This window comes from Amphiprion ocellaris, chromosome 14, assembly GCF_022539595.1.
Source record: "Amphiprion ocellaris isolate individual 3 ecotype Okinawa chromosome 14, ASM2253959v1, whole genome shotgun sequence".
Classification (NCBI taxonomy): Eukaryota; Metazoa; Chordata; class Actinopteri; family Pomacentridae; genus Amphiprion; species Amphiprion ocellaris.
In genome coordinates, this window is record NC_072779.1 from 27,436,284 (window position 1) to 27,456,325 (window position 20,042).

General features: G+C 40.5%; 1 protein-coding gene across 11 annotated transcripts in view; it reads right to left on the minus strand.

The window, feature by feature from the left end:
• cblb (Cbl proto-oncogene B, E3 ubiquitin protein ligase) overlaps nucleotides 1-20,042 on the minus strand; it is a 135,297-nt gene that overhangs the window by 64,024 nt on the left and 51,231 nt on the right. For all 11 annotated transcript variants that reach the window (XM_055017236.1, XM_055017234.1, XM_055017233.1 and 8 more), the window contains one exon: nucleotides 3,510-3,666. In XM_055017236.1, coding sequence (XP_054873211.1) covers nucleotides 3,510-3,666 — 157 coding nt within the window. The remainder of the gene's footprint in view (nucleotides 1-3,509; nucleotides 3,667-20,042) is intronic.

The following is a 20,042-nucleotide window of genomic DNA, read 5'->3' on the forward strand; positions in this document are numbered from 1 at the left end:
TGACAGCAAACTCTCATTGGAAATGTATATAAATCTACTGCTCACAAAGGCCAAATCTCATATTAGTTTTCTTTACCATGACAAATGGATTTCAGATATTTTGGAAGTTTCACAAATAAGAAGTTTGAAAAGCTACTTGTGCAGTGTAGCCTACTGTTTTTGTCTTTGTTTACAACTGGTTTGTGGCTTTCTCCATGACAGAACTACACAGATGTCAAAATATTTCAAATAGAAGACAGCTAACATTATCGCTGAAGAGTACAGTCTGTTTGCTTGACTGTTGACCAAGTAGCATTTAATAAATTATATGTTGAAAAAATTAAAACAACAAATTAATGCCTGAACATTTTAATAAGCACAAATGTGTGGATGTTTTTTTTTCTGTAGCACAAGTGCAACTTATTTCTGAATCCAGAAATTTTGTCCAAAAGGAAAAATAAAGTGAAAAACAACACATGGCATTGACACAGAAGATGTCCACATAAGATCCTTAAAATAAAAATCTAAAGCTGTGGGGCACTGTGGTTGAGAGTTTCAGTGAGTTGAATCAATGTGGTGCCACAACATGCACATCCATTCCATTAGCTGGAGATCACCAGGGACAATGATGTGGTGTCCTCACTGTATAGCTTATTTGGAAGAAGAAAAAGATTGGACTGAAATGCAACCAGCCCTAACCACTCTGTGAGTTTGTTGATTTGAGTTTTAAGCTGGAAAATGTCCAGCTTAAAACCTGAAAAGCAACCTGAAAAGCAGAAGGCAGCCAAATTGGGGAAAAAAAGACTATAAAGTAAGTAAACCATCATCCTCTCATTCAATCCTTCATGTGCGCATCACACTTTTTTGGAATGTTTAATTGATTTGAAAATTTTAATGATAGCACCAGCAGTCACATTTTATATACAATACCAGTCAAAAGCTTGGACATAACTTCTGAGTTAATGTTTTTTTTCTTTATTTTCATGACTATTTACATTGTAGATTCTCAGTTAATGCATCAAAACTATGAATGAACACATATGGAATTATGCAGTAAATGAAAAAGTGTGAAATTAATCAAAACATGTTTTATATTTAGGATTCTTCAAAATAGCCACCTTTTGCTTTGATTACTGCTTTGCACACTCTTGCATTCTCTTGATGAGCTTCATGAGATAGTCACCTGAAGTGGTTTTCCAATAGTCAAAACATGTTTTTTTTCCCTATACAGTGGTCTCTTAAACCTTCTCTTCTGGATAATGCCTTCCCACAATGGTTCAGGAGGGGGTTGAGATGTGTGAGGGGTTGTTTGTCAGGAAATTATGTTCTTTTTTTGAAACAGATATAATGGATAGCTTTCTGTTGTTCCATTAACTTCACGTGTTCATTTAAGTTTTGCCCTCATAATTATTGTAATTCAGTAAAAAAAAAAAAAAAAATCTCCCCACTATGAGTCAGCTAAAAGAGCAGTAGGTTAAAAACTTTGATCATGGAATTACAGACAAAATTTTGCAATGTGTACTTTCAAGAATCATTTTAACGCCCATACATGGTCTTCATGAGACCTTCATTATATCTTTATTTTTTAGCCTTATTGTACTTTTTGTAATTCTTGTCCTGCTTCTTCCTGTATGTAGCTGTTGTAGCATGTACATTTCAACAGTGATAGATAAATAAACTAAATCTTATCTTACATTAGAAATGCTTTCTTTGGGTTTTCCAGTAGTACACAGACTACACTACATAAGTAATGTAGCTACTGCTGTCATTAAGATGAAATCATTCTGTATCACATTTGAACTGGTTTGATTCTGGTACCACTCTGTCTATTATCTTCAAAACACTTTCATAAGTAAAAGGAAACCTGAACCAGGAGATGCAGTATTTGGTGTAACACAAAGAGAGTTTGCACTTCGGTGACACAAGGATGAAGGATAATGTTGATTCAGTGGAAATCTGCTGAGCCTTCACTATTCTCTGACAAGGTCAAGGACAAATATGGCCTTGCACAGGTCACTCAACGAAGAGATTATTCTGCAGGAATGTGTATCTCAGCACTTGCTGAGGGTATCTGTGTGAAAGTTTTTTGATAATTTTGATGTATATTTTTATAATTTCTCGTGGCTTTTTACAGGGTTTGTTTCACAAAAATAACGGTGAGTGAGGGCACAAATCTGAGAAAAGAGGTTGTGCGAGTGCACAGAAGCAACGTGAGTTTGAGGATATGCACTCAAATTCAAGCAGTGGACACTAATGGAGGAACAGTGTAAATGCAGAAAAATGGTTTGGAGCAGGAGCAGAGCAGACTGGCACCTGAGCAGGGGCTATCTGAGGGAGAGGGCTGGGTTTTGAGGAAAAGCATATCAAAATCTGGACATAAAATGAAGAAATAATGCTCACAGATTGAAAGACCACAATCTGTCAGTCTGGAAAATTGCAAAAAACTTTAAATGCATCTCCAAGTGCAGTCGCAAAAACCATCAAGTGCTACGATGAAACTGGCTCACATGAGGACAGCCCCAGGAAAGGAAGGCCAAGAGTCACCTCTGCTGCTGAGGCTAAGTTCTGGACATTAGACCATTGGAAATCTGTGCTTTGGTCTGATGAGTCCAAATTTGAGATCTTTGGTTCCACAAGGCGTGTCTTTGTGTGACGTAGCATGGCTACCACAGCATCCTGCAGTGACATGCCATCCCATCCAGTTTACGTTTAGTTGGGACTATCATTTTTTTTTTTTTTTTTTTTAACAGGACAGTGACCTTAAACACACCTCCAGGCTTTGTAAGGGCTATTTAACCAAGAAGGAGGGTGAATGGAGTGCTGCGTCAGATGACCTGGCCTCCACAGTCACCTGATCTAAACCCAATCGAGATGGTTTGGGATGAGATAGACTGCAGAGTGAAGCCAAAAGGGCCAAGAAGTGCTTTATTAATTGATTAATTTCACACTTTTTTTGTTTACTACATAATCCCATATGTGTTCATTCACAGTTTTGATGCCTTCAATGAGAAAGTACAATGTAAATAGTCATGAAAATAAAGAAAAACTATTAAATGAGAAAGTGTGTCCAAACTTTTGCCTGGTAGTAGTGTATATTAAGATTTATCAAAAGGTTTAAAAAAAATTCATAAGCCACAAATTTGCTCCAGTGTTCACCAAAAGTGGTACAGATGATCTTCACACTGGACCTCACAAGTGTTATCAGAAGAATTGTAGCTTTTTGAAACAGCAGTTTGAAGTCAGCAGCAAAGCTACCAAACAAGGAGTGAGATCATATCTTCAGTATCTTAATAACTGTTTCATGCACTGACACCAAACTTAGTGTCAACTTTGGACTTCTGCAGGTTGTCCAAAAAATTGCATCATTTGACTACTGGGTTGGTACAGCAAAAAAGCAAAAATGTGCTTCTTCGAAGTGAACTTTCAGCCAAACTTTGTACATGTCACATTCAAGTGTGGCAACTGTGTCCTTTTGAGCTAATTGCCTTCTCTCAGTCTTACTCTGAATTTTGGACTTATTTTTGACCAACCTGGAAGAGGCGTGTGAAAATGTCAAACTCAAACACAGAAATGTAGTCATTGCAGGTGAGGTCGATGGTGGATTTAAGGGCCATGGCTTCCAGGCCCGAGCTGATGGGATGCACTTCATGAAGGCACTGTCGGAACGCTTTCCATTGCACAATCGTCCTGCAAGAGAATGTATTCATGAACCCATATGGTAAACAAAGATATTTGTGAGATAATTGCTTTATCCAGCAATGCATCTTTGCTGATATAGATGTCGATCTGCCAAATAAAGTGCAAGAGATTCTGTACAACAAACAAAATGTATAAGGAGAACATTGAAAAGATTCATAGATATGACTGAGATTCTATCTCACTGATACAGCTGTTATGCCTTCAGATTAACTAAAACAATGAAAAGCACAGAAAAATGCATTTTCTCTAAGGTCATGAGACCTTAAAATGAATGAATCTGATGTGAGCTAACCCAGGAAGTTAATCTTACACTACTGTCTTACTTCCACTGCATTGCTACCAGAAAGGAAAACACATTCATTAGGTTAGAAAAAGCCATTTTCAAAGAAATAATACCAAACACAAAGTTTTCAGGAACAAGCATCATATTTGTGTACATTGGCAAGGAATGCGATGGCAGTCAGGTGCCAAATGCTAAATCAAAACCCTGATGTCTGTTTAATTTCATGATTCAAGAAACTGAACCACATCAAAGTGGAGAAACTTAAATCAGAATCAGCAAATGCTTCTAACAAAATTCTACAACACTATAAAGTCCTGTTATACATGATCAACACAGATATAATTCCATACATAACTGACAGCATGGAAAAATAAAGGACATATACAGTACATTTTACTGGCCTCTCAGCCAGACTACTGTAAGCTCCATTGTTCTGTTTTGCACTGACATGATGCTAATGAATGCATCTCTGCTACAACAATGGAAATGTCTATTTGGAGGGGAGACTGTCATGTTTAACACCAGCACACAGCCAGAATTAGAAGGAAGGGAAATGAGAACGGAGGGAGATAGAGGGAATACACATCACACTATAAAAAATTACAAGTATATCCTATGGCAAAAACTACAATTGTATCATAGATTGGTAGGCTTTAGAATATAAAATTACCTGTATTAAAGCATGACACTGAAATTGTGCAAACAAACAAAAGCTGTCTCTTGCTTCAACTGAATGTGAGTCCCAAAAATCACAATACATGATTTATTCCAAACGCAAAAGGTCAGTGAACCTGTGGTCTTTAGTTGGGGAATGTAAAAAAAACAGTTTGTAGTCCTTGTTTACTTCATCTGTCATAATGTTGCATCTCTTTTTGAAAGTTGTCAAGGCTGTGAAGAAAAAAAGTTAGCCAGTGCTGATGGTATCATCACTGTCTAACTCAATGAACAGCCGGCTACAACTTCAGTATTCTCTTGCCTGGATACATTAACCTCCATTCCACACATCCCACTGCTGTGTCTAATCTCGCTAGAATACACACACACACACACACACACACACACACACACACACATGCGCACACACACACACACACACACACACACACACACACACACACACACACACACACACACACACACACACACACACACACATACACACACCTGCAGCCAAGCTCACAGTCAGCAGCTCACATTGGTGCCTCTCGTGTTCTTGTGTTTTGTGTTCTATGTAACTTCTGATAGCAGCTGTTTAATTCTGATAAGAAGTTACTTGTAGTCTCTTGTTTTCTGTGTCCTACAGTTGCCTAAAAATGGTTACTAGTTGGTATGTGTTTTGAGGAACTCATGTACCCAGCTGAGCCCAGACAGCTGGGTCATAACAATCAAGATTAAATTTGATTTCAGAGAACTCTAAAGGTCTCTAAGGATAGCTAAGAATAGAATGTTACTGTTCAATATCATTGACAATAATGAATAAAGCATTAAAATTAATTTCCTGCTCTAGGTCAGTTTTCTTTTTAAATTCAGACTATTTCTTATGAGTTCATTCCTATTTACAGAAATATAAAATGGTATTAGAAATGTTATTAATTGCTGCATGAGATACTGATCCCTATGAGCCATAGGCTGTTGTCAGAGTAACTTTACTATCTTTGAAGTTTTTATCTTAGTCATCTAAGTACTAGTCATACATGCTGTATCTTTTACATTTCAGAAAGGTTTAGGTTATGCAGACCGTTTGATATAATACTTGTATATTTATATAAATGTAACCCCTGGGTTATTATTTTTATTTCATTTCTTCCTGTAAATGTTCATTTGACCAAGTATTATCTTTGTTTATTTCCTCATGTAAACGTTCGGTTGACTTAGTGTATTTACTGTACTTTATGTATTCCTATGCTGACATTAAGATCCAATCGTATGTGTTACTTAGGATGTAGGTATTGGTGAATAATAGTTTCCAGTTCACCTTGAACGCACCATGAGAAATGGGGACTTCCTAACTTTTTTTGACTTTAACTCGATTGGATTAGCAGCTGGAAGTGGCTCCGGAGACTCCGGAGGTGAAGAGGAGAGAGAAGAGCGGGTTTTTGGGCCGGGCGGAACGGGAGAGGAGAGACGGCGAGGATCCAGGGGAACACCTGCGCTTTGCGAGCCGAGCAGCACGCGTCGGTGAGCCAAGGCAGCACTCGAGGCTGGTTCCTGTGTGCGGCAGAGAGACGCTACCCCTGTCGGCTGCGAGAGGAAAGTTCTGGGGAGGAAACGGCCCGCGCCTGCCGGCCTTTTCAAAATACAAACTGCGAGCGAGAGCTGGTGTCGGTCTGCCTCGGTCCGGGCGGCGTTTCTGGACGGAGCGGAGGAGACCGTCTACTCATCAGGTTGGAGCCATCTCGCTGTGAATTCATGTCTGCAGAGGAGTGAGTACTCCTTCTCAAAGAACCGCCATATTAACTTCTACTGTGAGTGAGTACTCTCGTTCGAGTAGCCGCCATCTTGTCTTATACTGCGCGGAAGTCCGCTATTGCGCTCCCCTCACCTACAGGCCTACCCGGGTGACTGTTATATTAGCCGGCTTTTTCTTTTCTTTGTTCGGTTAGCAGTATTAATTGAACGGGCCCACTTCACATATTAACTGTATGTTGATGCTGTGTTTAATAAACCGCAACTTGTTGTTAAAGTTTAATATGTGTGTACATGTGATTTCCTCTGAAAAGTCCCACAGTCACTGTTATCTTTGGGGGTCGCAAGACTTCCAGGGAAAGCATAGTAGTTAGTAACGAACCTAAAGCACTGTTAGTAAGTCTTAAGGAGCAAAACAGGGCTACATAAACATAATTGGATGGTAGCGTTGGATGGTAGGACACAATAAATCTTAGAAACTGGGAAAAATATGCCTAAAGGAAATAAATGTCATTATTTTTATTTACTTAAGTGCTTACTTACACATAATATCAGTATATCATTGCACAGGTGTTAAATGTCCCATATGGGGAAAATTAATTTTCATTGTTTTCTGAGGTTGTTAAAGAATAATCTTTCAAGATATGAACAAATGTATATGTGCCATTACACAAGCCCACCGACAACTGGATGGCCTCCCAGCTTCACAATCCAATAAGACTGTTACTGAATTTCTACGTACCAACACTAGTACCAATAATCATCCAGCTTAAACGTTGAAAAATCTTGCACCCTAATTGCCGCTCACATAAACTGCATTTTCATACAACCAAATTTCCAGGAAAGATGTTCTTAATTATATTTTTTCTGTTTCTGTTGTCAGACAAGGGTGGCACAGTGATGCAGTGGTTAGCACTGTCTTCTCTCGAATCTTGGCCTGAGATCTATTTGTTAATTTTGCATGTGCTCCCTGTGCCTACATGAGTTCTAACAGGGTGCTCCAGCCTCCCCCCACAGTTCAAAGACATGCTGAAGTTAATTTGTGACTAATTTGTCCATAGGTGTGAATGTGAGTGTACTTGGTTGTCTGGCTCTCTGTGCTGCCCTGAGATAGACTGGCAAACTGCCTTCACCCTTAGTCAGCCACATGACCCTACAGAGGATAAAGTCGAGTATAGATAATGGATGGATGGACCATGTCAGACAATAGAACAGCTATGAAATAGTTGCCATGCAGCCATTTAAAACTATGTGTTAAATAGCAGTTACTTCGAGTCTTTTTCAAGCTGCTGCACTGCACTGCTAAAATACAGATTTTTATATCCACATTGTCTGACAAACTCATTATACATGAGTTAAAAACAATGGCTGTGCTATGAATTCTGCAATATTTCCCTGTGAAATAAAAGTTAGGAGTAATGGAGAGTTTTGGAATAGTCTTACACACTCATTCATATCTGTCCCAGCTGCCATGCAGTCAACTGTTTTGCTCTGTGCCATCTATCACAGATGCAGTGAGAGTCTTCTTCCTGGACGGGGCATGGACATCAGCAGCTCTGCTACATTTAAAGCTACAGACACTGAAACAGCCTGTTTAGAACATGGCTAAAACTTCATTGTGAAGTGAACCATCTCTGCAATATTTTGATCTCAAAATGAAGACACATTCTTGTTATATTTGAGGCTTTCCTTAATTTCCTAAACACAATATGGGACCTTAAACATATTTACCGTATTTTCGTGACCATAAGGCGCACTTAAAAGTCTTAAATTTTCTCCAAAATGGACGGAGCACCTTACAATGCAGAGCGCCTTATAATGCGGTGCGCCTTATGTGTGCACCAAGTTCCAAAAACTGTAAATGTTGTTGTGTGACTGTAATGAGCGCTCTGCTTGACTGACTGAGAGCGGAGTCATCGTTAAGGCCAATCAAAAGGGCTGGATGGATGAGGAGAAAATGAAAGAGTGGCTGAGTGAGGTGTACGTAAAGAGACCAGATGGTTTTTTCCACGCATCACCGTCCCTGTTGATCTGTGACTCCATGCGCGCCCATCTCACAGCCGCTGTGAAAAACCAAGTGCAGCAAATGAACTCGGCGCTTGCTATCATTCCGGGAGGCTTGACAAAGGAACTCCAACCGCTGGACATCGGTGTAAACAAGGCGTTCAAAGTGAAGTTGCGAACGGCGTGGGAGCAATGGATGACAGATGGTGAACACAGTTTTACTAAGACTGGGAGGCAGCGCCGGGCGAGTTACGCCACAATTTGTGAATGGATTGCGGATGCTTGCACTGTTGCACTGAAACACACTATGAGCCAATATGAAGAGACAGAAATAACGAAGCCAGTGTAAAGACAATGAAAAAATAATGAACATGAATATGGGCAATTGGCTAATAGTACATCAAAATGTAAAATATGTCATTTCTCTCCAGCAGGTGGCGCTATCACTGTGAGTGGATATTAGCATATGGATGGGATCAGGACAGGACGGTGGTTAAATATGTAAAGTTTGAGGCAGATTGAAGAATGCAGAGGGTAGTTAGACAGTTGTTGATGTTTCATGTGAGATGCTAACTGCCTGCCTGCCTGCCTCCTGCTCCTGGAATTCCTGCTGACGTCTGACGTTATGGTGAGCGTATTGCGTCACTTCCTGTTGGAGCGCTGTGTTGTGTTCTGTGACTGTTGTAGCTTATCCACTCCATCTAATTTGATATTCGTTAAATCTGTGTGTAGTGGTAATATTTGAATCGTAACATACACTCGTTTTCTTCAAGCACCTTCTCAGTACTTAATTCTAAGTTAATCTGTTATCTCTGGGTGCTAGCCTAGCACTTAGCAGTTAGCATTCTCCCTCTTCCTCTCCTTCTCTTTCCTGCTCAGTGTGTCACATGTTTAGTTACTCCTCTGCCTCCTTTAGTGATAACGATACCTGTAATAAATGCAGTCTCTTTGTAGCTTTGGAGGTGAGGCTCTCTGAATTGGAAGCGCGGCTCCACACCATGGAAAACACCCCGCTAGCTGTTAGCCAGGCCCCCTTAGCCGGTGCGGACCGCAATAGCATAGGTGCTAGTGTAGTTCTGCTAGCCGTCCCCTAGCAGCTCCCGAGCAGCCAGGAAGTCAGGGTAGCTGGGTGACAGTTCGTAGGAAACGTAGTCGCGCTGCTAAACTCAAGCCTGCTGTCCCAGCACACCACAAACTGCTTCACGTTTCTAATCGTTTTTCCCCACTCAACGACACACCCGCTGAGAAACCAACTCTGATCATTGGCAGCTCCATAGTCAGAAACATGAAGCTAGCGACACCAGCGACCATAGCAAAATGCCTCCCAGGGGCCAGAGCGGGCGACATAGAAGCAAATTTGAAACTGCTGGCTAAAGATAATCGTAAATACAGTAAGATTGTTATTGATGTCGTCGGTAATGACACCCGGTTACGCCAATCGGAGGTCACCAAAATTAGTGTGGCATCGGTGTGTAACTTTGCCAAAACCATGTCGGACTCCGTAGTTTTCTCTGGACCCCTGCCAGATCTGACCAGCGACTATATGTTTACCCGCATGTCATCGTTTCGCCGCTGGGTGTCTACGTGGTGTACTGCAAATGACGTTGGCTTTATAGACAATTGGAGCTCTTTCTGGGGAAAACCTGGTCTGATTAGGAGAGATGGCATCCATCCCACTTTGGCTGGTGCAGCTCTCATTTCTAAAAATATGGCTGATTTTATTAGGACTCATAAAGCATGACAACCCAGAGTTCAGACCAGGGTGCAGAGTTGTAGTCTTCCACACCTCTCTGCAGTTTCCTCTCAGCTGTCACCCTCCAGTATTTCAGTTAGCTTTATTGAGACTGTGTCTGTACCCCGACCACCAAAATTCAATAAATTAAACAATTGAAAAATAAAAGACATAGTAACCATAAAAATCTAATAAATATTAATACCACTATTTCAACTGAGCGAAGAAACAGGACAATTAAATGTGGTCTGTTAAATATTAGATCTCTCTCGTCTAAATCTCTGTTAGTAAATGATTTGATAACTGATAACCAGATTGATTTTTTCTGTTTGACTGAAACCTGGTTGCAGCAGGAAGAATATGTTAGTCTAAATGAATCAACTCCTCCTAATCACACTAACTGTCATGTTCCTCGAATCACAGGCCGAGGAGGAGGAATGGCAGCAATCTACCACTCTAGCTTAAAAATGAACCAGAGACCTAAACCTAGTTACAGTTCATTTGAAAATCTTACTCTCAGTCTCTCTCATCCAGGTTTAAAAGCTCAGAAACCAGTTTTATTTGTTGTTGTATATCGTCCTCCTGCTCCTTACTCTGAGTTTTTATCTCAATTCTCAGACTTTTTATCTGATTTAGTGCTCAGCTCAGATAAAGTGATTATTGTGGGTGACTTTAACATTCATGTTGACGTGGACAGTGATAGCCTTACGACTGCTTTTAATTCAATATTAGACTCAATTGGGTTTTCTCAACATGTAAATAAACCAACTCATAGTTTTAATCATACCCTTGACCTCGTTCTGACTTATGGCATAGAAATCAAACAGTTAACTATTTCCCCGGAACCAATGTTCCCTCTAAGCTGCGCACGTGCGCAATTGTGCACTGCTGACACGGTCTCCGCGCACAGAAAATCTGCGCTGCGCACAAAAAAAAAAAAACTCCAACCTAAATTGAAAATAATTCTGTGCTATTTTTCAATGTGAGTCAGTGAGTGACCGGTGACTGGCTGCTCCAGCCAATGATACGATTCACATACGTATTTACGCAGCTAATCAACGTCATTGACAGGCGTCCTTCTGTGCAGCCACCGTTGTTCTAGCTAGCAGAACGGTGTGGCCGATGTGGAGGGAAGACACGCTAATGATGCTAAATGCTGCTTATGTTGACCCTTTATAATAATGGCAAAACGAACGGGCAGTGGCGCATCCCCTCACCAAGCCACAGTAAAAAAGAAATGCGATTCTTTTTAAGATGGAATGGCTGTCGGAGTTAGGGTTGCCACCCGTCCCTTAAAATACAGAATCGTCCTTATTTGACAATTAATTGTTGCGTCCCGTATTGATTCAATACGGGACACAAATTGTTCCGTATTTTCATAAATGCCCCATACACGTCTGTCACACACTCATCAGAACTGTATAATTAACAAAATAAAACACAGGAAATATTAAGGGCAGCCAATTTCATTTTCGTAGGACCTATGTAGTGAGGACCCGATGCGAGGTCCAGCGGATAGACCTGACTTCTCTGTGTGTCCGGTCCTATGGTCCTGTCGTGGGTTGCCAGGTTACAGATGCTGCTGCTCCTGTGCGTTTAAAAATGTCTGCACCCGAAACTCCACCATGTCCAAAGAAACGAAAACGTTTGCAAATGTAGCGACGTGAGTGGGAAGACTCGAACCCCTGGCAGTAGGCACAGGGCAAAGTATGTTTTCTGTTGCTCATGGATTAGCTGAAGTAAGGCGGCATCAGGAGACCAACATGTAAGAAACATGAGAACAGAGAGAACCCAACCAGCAGGTCACAGTTTATCATCATCTAATTATCTCCTGAAGTCCATATGGTAAGGGACATCAGTATCTGGTTGTTAATTTACCAGATCATGCTCATAATCATGCTGATGTGGTCCTAGACTCTACAGTATTTTAGTGACTCAATAAATGCCTAAGTTGTTTTTGTTGTTTGTTTTTTATAAAGCTTTTTAGTTTTTAATAAACATTTCTTTAATAGCCTATATGTGATCAATAAATGGCCTTTCCCTATCTAAAGAAAAACTCACTCAGAACTCTATGTTAACAGTACTAAATAAATCAATAAATACATGCATACACACATAAGTTAATACATTAACTGTGGTCAGATTAAGATTTAGATGAAAAAAAATGTCTGTAGAATTTCTTTGTACAGTATTCTGCATTCAGTTAAAGTTTTTGCAGAATCCAGTATTGCACACTGGCTGGTGTGCAATACTGAGGCCACTTATTTTCAGACAGAACCTGCGATCATAAAACAATACAAAATTTTTAGTTCCGTGTTAATAAAGCACTTAAAGCTTTAAGTATGGCTAAATGCTTTTTTCAAAATTAAACATGCCACTCCTTGGGTGGTAGTGGCCCTGAGTTTGGTAAAGTTGGAAAGATATTCACAGGTTCGGACTTCCAGCATCAACAACTCATTAGATATAGGTTGTCAAAACATAAACGATGCCTCTTTCCCATCGTTGTAAGGCAGACAATGTGCCACAAGCCCAGTTTTATCAAAAGTAGCTGTCTTTCAAGCTGCGGAAATAACACCGGTGTCTATGGAGTGCCCAGGTACAGTCTGCAAATTGCAAAATCGCTGCAACAGCAAAGACAGACACAAATATTCAGTAACTTCACTCTTATACATTGTAGTGTCACCAAAATCCCTGCAGCCTTCAACTGGCTCCTGTTGACTAAGTGTTTTAACAGAAATGTAAATTCTGTAATTAGATTCTTTTAATAAACCATGTAACTTGAATGGATGCGATGCTGGTGTGACCACAGTGCACACGTCTGATGTTGCTCACAGTGGTCCAAGGGACGCTCAGGGAGTTTGTGTGTTTGCTCAGACTCATGAAAAATTAGAGGGAACATTGCCCGGAACCCTCTTCTTTCTGACCATTTTATGATAATTTTTCATTTCAATTTACAACAATAGATTGTATAGGAGTTAAGAATAAATATCATTACAGTAGATGTCTGACAATTCGGTGACTAAATTTAAGGAAATAATACCCTCTCTATTTGGTTCAGCACCACTTACTGATAAAATGGAAGGGAAATATTATAATTTTTATCCCCGCAGAAGTGGATTATATTGTTAATAATGCTGCAGCCTCACTGCGTACAACACTTGATAGTGTTGCACCTGTAAAAAAGAAAGTTCTATCTCAGAGAGGACCTGTTCCTTGGTATAATTCCCAGCTGCGGACTTTAAAGCAGACGTCCCGAAAGCTGGAAAGGAAGTAGTACTCCACTAATTTAGAAGAAGTTTATGTAGCTTGGAAAAATAGTCTCGTAATTTATAAAAAAGCTCTTCGTAATGCCAGGACAACATATTATTCATCTTTAATAGAGGAAAACAAGAACAACCCCAGGTTTCTCTTCAGCACTGTAGCCAGGCTGACAAAGAGTCAGAGCTCTGTTGATCCTTGTATTCCTTTAGCTTTGAGCAGTAACGACTTCATGAGCTTCTTTACAAATAAAATTATTGCGATTAGAGAAAAAATTAATCTGGCCCTTCCTACAAATGTCACAGATGTATCATCGAGTACAGATGCTTTAGAATTGGCTGTAAGACCAGATGGATATTTAGAATTTTTCACTCCCATACATCTCTCTGAACTAATTTCAATAGTTTCTACATCCAAACCATCGACATGTCTTTTAGATCCTATCCCAACTAGACTGTTCAAGGAGGCTTTACCTTTAATTAATTCCTCAATGTTAGATCTGATTAATCTCTCTCTAGTAACAGGCTTTTAAGGATGCTGTAATCAAACCTTTATTTAAAAAGCCCACTCTAGATCCAGATGTTTTAGCCAACTATAGACCAATTTCCAACCCAGACAGGTTCCAGTTTGTGCATATCAACAATGACTCTTCTGAGCATACTAGGGTTAATCATGGTGTTCCTCAGGGCTCTGTCTTAGGACCAATACTATTCACATTATACATGCTTCCTTTAGGCAATATTATTAGGAAGCACAGTATTAATTTCAATTGTTACGCTGACGACAATTGTATTTATCTATGAAACTAATCAGCTAGCCAGACTGCAAGATTGTCTTAAGGACATAAAGACCTGGATGACCTATAATTTCTTACTACTGAATTCAGACAAGACTGAAGTCATTGTATTTGGCCCCAAACATCTTAGAAAATTGCTTTCAAAGCTTATAGTTACTCTGGATGGCATTACATTGGCCTCCAGTACTACTGTGAGGAACCTCGGTGTTATCTTTGACCAGGACATGTCCTTTAACTCACACATAAAACAAATCTGTAGGACTTCCTTTTTCCACCTGAGAAATATTGTGAAAATCAGGAACATCCTGTCTCAGAGTGATGCAGAAAAACTAGTCCATGCATTTGTTACTTCGAGGCTTGACTACTGTAATTCCTTATTATCAGGTTGTCCCAAAAGCTCTCTGAAACAGCTACAGCTGATCCAAAATGCTGCAGCCAGAGTACTGATGGGAGTTAGCAAGAGAGATCGTATTTCTCCTATACTGGTTTCTCTTCATTGGCTTCCTGTTAAATCTAGAATAGAATTCAAAATCCTTCTTCTGACATATAAAGCTCTTAACAATCTCCATCATAGACCTGATAGTACCATATTATCCTAGCAGAACTCTTCGCTCTCAGACTGCAGGCTTACTTGTTGTTCGTAGAATCTCTTAAAGTAGAATGGGAGGCAGAGCCTTCAGTTATCAGGCGCCTCTCCTGTGGAACCAGCTCCCAGTTTGGGTTCGGGAGGCGGACACCCTCTCTATTTTTAAGACCAGGCTTAAAACCTTCCTTTTTGACAAAGCTTATAGTTAGGGCTGACTGGGGGACCCTGACGGGGTGAGCTGGTGTTTTCATTTGCACAACTGACTTCCCCTCTTGACATCCCTTTAGTCTGCCCCTAGTTATGCTGCTATAGGCCTAGGCTGCTGGGGGACCTCTCTGGATGCACTGAGCCCTTCTCTAACTACCTATGTATTTACTATATATACCCTTATTGCATTACACTCACTCTGTTTCATTCTGTGTCCTTTCTCCGAGTGTCCCTGGTCCCAGAGCTGGATGCTTCAGGTGTGTGGTTGTTCTCAGCTCCAGCTGCCCATTTCCACCGATCTACTCTGCATTGCCATTACTATACTTGATTTGCTCATCTACATATTTTTTAATTTACCACCAGCTATATATGTAGTATATTTAATGCCAGAGCCGTACACCATAGCAGTAAACTATAATTAGTTTCCATGTTAGTTGTACTTTGCATGTATCATCTGTCTTATCATGCATGTATTATACTGTGTGTTTTATGGTCCTTGTGTCACCCTCCACCTCTCTATCTCTATCCCTCTACCTCCACTTCTAACCCTCTACCTGTAACCCTCTACCTCTATCCCTCTACTCCTCCACCTCTCTACGTCATCTGTTCCTCTCAACCAGCCCGGCCCGCAGGCAGATGGGTCCCCCCACATTAGAGCTGGGTTCTGCTCGAGGTTTTCTCCCTGTTAAAAGGGTGTTTTCCTTGCCACTGTCGCCTTTTGGCGTGCTCTGGGGGTCAGGCATATGGGTTCTGTAAAGCGTCTCGAGACAATTTGACTGTAATTGGCACTATATAAATAAAATTGAATTGAATTGAATTGAATTCATGGTGAAGCATCGAAGTTCAGGAGGTTGCCATGGCCACCCCCCTTTGATGCAGATGATTTTGATAATTTATCTTCATCACGGCCTGTTTTGTAGACTGTCCAAATTCCTCTTTGAGTTGTCCCTTATGAGTAGTTAACCAGTGAAAATGACCAAAATCACCAAATATCTCGCAATGAATCCAAGATGGTGGACTTCCTGTTGGGTTTAGGTCTTTGGTTCCGTAGACTTTTCCAATCGGCCTGATGTGCTACATATGCATACCAAATATCGTGGATGTAGGTTCATGTGTCAAAAATTATTTATTATTTACTCTTTCATAGTGAAGGATCAAATTTCCAGGGGCCGCCATGGCCACGCCCACTGTTCTCTCTAAGCTGTGCACGTGTGCAATTGCACACTGCTGACACGGTCTCTGCGCACAAAAAATCTGCGCTGCACACACAAAAAAAAATCCAACCTAAATTGAAACTAAAATAAACACATAATTCATTCTGTGCTATTGTTCAGTGTGAGTCAGTGAGTGACCGGTGACTGGCTGCTCCAGCCAATGATGTGATTCACATACGTATTTACGCAGCTAATCAACATCATTGACAGGCGTCCTTCTGTACAGCCACCATTGTTATAGCTAGCAGAGCGGTGTGGCCGATGTAGAGTGAATTTTCAATCCAATTCAATTTTATTTATATAGCGCCAGTTACAGTCAAATTGTCTCGAGACGCTTTACAGAACCTATATGCCTGACCCCCAGAGCAAGCCAAAAGGTGACAGTGGCAAGGAAAACACCCTTTTAACAGGGAAAAAAAACGTGAGCAGAACCCGGCTCTAATGTGGGGGGACCCATCTGCCTGCTGGCCGGGCGGGTTGAGAGGGACAGAAGAGGTAGAGAGGTGGAGGTAGAGGGTTAGAGGTAGAGGGGTAGAGGGATAGAGGTGGAGGGTTACAGGTGGAGGTAGAGGTAGAGGGATAGAGGTAGAGGGATAGAGATAGAGAGGTAGGGGGGGACACAAGGACCATAAAACACACAGTTTAATACATGCATGATAAGACAGATGATACATGCAAAGTACAACTAACATGGAAACTAATCATAGTTTACTGCTATGGTATACGGCTCTGGCATTAAATATACTACATATATAGCTGGTGGTAAATTCAAAAATATGTAGATGAGCAAAGCAAGTATAGTAAGGGCAATGCAGAGTAGACTGGTGGAAATGGGCAGCTGGAGCTGAGAACAACCACACACCTGAAGCATCCAGCTCTGGGTCCAGGAACACTAGGAGAAAGGACACAAGGAGAAACAGAGTGAGTGTAATGCAATAATGGTATATATAATAAATACATAGGTAGTTAGAGAAGGGCTCAGTGCATCCAGAGAGGTCCCCCAGCAGCCTAGGCCTATAGCAGCATAACTAGGGGCAGACTAAAGGGACGTCAAGAGGGGAAGTCAGTTGTGCAAATGAAAACACCAGCTCACCCCGTCAGGGTCCCCCAGTCAGCCCTAACTATAAGCTTTGTCAAAAAGGAAGGTTTTAAGCCTGGTCTTAAAAATAGAGAGGGTGTCCGCCTCCCGAACCCAAACTGGGAGCTGGTTCCACAGGAGAGGCGCCTGAACTGAAGGCTCTGCTTCCCATTCTACTTTTAGAGATTCTACGAACAACAAGTAAGCCTGCAGTCTGAGAGCGAAGAGTTCTGCTAGGATAATATGGTACTATCAGGTCTTTAAGATATGATGGAGATTGTTTGTTAAGAGCTTTATATGTCAGAAGAAGGATTTTGAATTCTATTCTAGATTTAACACGAAGCCAATGAAGAGAAACCAGTATAGGAGAAATATGATCTCTCTTGCTAACTCCCATCAGTACTCTGGCTGCAGCATTTTGGATCAGCTGTAGCTGTTTCAGAGAGGTTTTGGGACCACCTGATAATAAGGAATTACAGTAGTCAAGCCCAGAAGTAACAAATGCATGGACTAGTTTTTCTGCATCACTCTGAGACAGGATGTTCCTGATTTTCACAATATTTCTCAGGTGGAAAAAGGAAGTCCTACAGATTTGTTTTATGTGTGATTTAAAGGACATGTCCTGGTCAAAGATAACACTGAGGTTCGTCACAGTAGTACTGGAGGCCAATGTAATACCATCCAGAGTAACTATAAGCTTTGAAAGCAATTTTCTAAGATGTTTGGGGCCAAATACAATGACTTCAGTCTTGTCTGAATTTAGTAGTAAGAAATTATAGGTCATCCAGGTCTTTATGTCAAGACAATCTTGCAGTCTGGCTAGCTGATTAGTTTCATTTGGCTTCATAGATAAATACAATTGAGTGTCGTCTGCGTAACAATGGAAATTAATACTGTGCTTCCTAATAATATTGCCTAGGGGAAGCATGTATAATATGAACAGTATTGGTCCCAAGACAGAGCCCTGAGGAACTCCATGATTAACCCTAGTATGCTCAGAAGAGTCATTGTTGACATGCACAAACTGGAACCTGTCTGATAAGTAGGATTTAAACCAGTCCAGTGCTGTCCCTTTAATGCCAATACAATGTTCTAGTCGCTGTAATAAAAGTTTCTGGTCGATTGTATCGAATGCTGCACTAAGGTCCAACAAAATAAGTATAGAGACCAGTCCATTATCTAACACTATGAGAAGGTCATTAGCAGCTTTCACCAGAGCTGTTTCAGTGCTATGATGCACTCTGAAGCCTGAGTGAAACTCTTCAAACAAGCTATTCCTTTGTAAATGTTCACATAATTGATTTGAAACTGTTCTTTCCAGAATTATGGAGAGAAATGGGAGGTTGGAAATTGGTCTATAGTTGGCTAAAACATCTGGATCTAGAGTGGGCTTTTTAAGTAAAGGTTTGATTACAGCATCCTTAAAAGCCTGTGGTACATAGCCTGTTACTAGAGAGAGATTAATCAGATCTAACATTGAGGAATTAATTAAAGGTAAAGCCTCCTTGAACAGTCTAGTTGGGATAGGATCTAAAAGACATGTCGATGGTTTGGATGTAGAAACTATTGAAATTAGTTCAGAGAGATGTATGGGAGTGAAAAATTCTAAATATCCATCTGGTCTTACAGCCAATTCTAAAGCATCTGTACTCGATGATACATCTGTGACATTTGTAGGAAGGGCCAGATTAATTTTTTCTCTAATCGCAATAATTTTATTTGTAAAGAAGCTCATGAAGTCGTTACTGCTCAATGCTAAAGGAATACAAGGTTCAACAGAGCTCTGACTCTTTGTCAGCCTGGCTACAGTGCTGAAGAGAAACCTGGGGTTGTTCTTGTTTTCCTCTATTAAAGATGAATAATATGTTGTCCTGGCATTACGAAGAGCTTTTTTATAAATTACGAGACTATTTTTCCAAGCTACATAAACTTCTTCTAAATTAGTGGAGTACTACTTCCTTTCCAGCTTTCGGGACGTCTGCTTTAAAGTCCGCAGCTGGGAATTATACCAAGGAACAGGTCCTCTCTGAGATAGAACTTTCTTTTTTACAGGTGCAACACTATCAAGTGTTGTACGCAGTGAGGCTGCAGCATTATTAACAATATAATCCACTTCTGTGGGGGTAAAATTATAATATTTCCCTTCCATTATATCAGTAAGTGGTACTGAGCTAAATAGAGAGGGTATTATTTCCTTAAATTTAGTCACCGAATTGTCAGACAGACATCTACTCTAATGATATTTATTCTTAACTCCTATACAATCTATTGTTGTAAATTGAAATGTTATCATAAAGTGGTCAGAAAGAAGAGGGTTCTGGGGAAATACTGTTAACTGTTTGATTTCTATGCCAGAAGTCAGAACGAGGTCAAGGGTATGATTAAAACTATGAGTTGGTTTATTTACATGTTGAGAAAACCCAATTGAGTCTAATATTGAATTAAAAGCAGTCGTAAGGCTGTCACTGTCCACGTCAACATGAATGTTAAAGTCACCCACAATAATCACTTTATCTGAGCTGAGCACTAAATCAGATAAAAAGTCTGAGAATTGAGATAAAAACTCAGAGTAAGGAGCAGGAGGACGGTATACAACAACAAATAAAACTGGTTTCTGAGCTTTCAAATCTGCATGAGAGAGACTGAGAGTGAGATTTTCAAATGAACTGCAACTAGGTTTAGGTCTCTGGTTCATTTTTAAGCAAGAGTGGTAAATTGCTGCCACTCCTCCTCCTCGGCCTGTGATTCGAGGAACATGACAGTTAGTATGACTAGGGGGAGTTGGTTCATTTAGACTAAC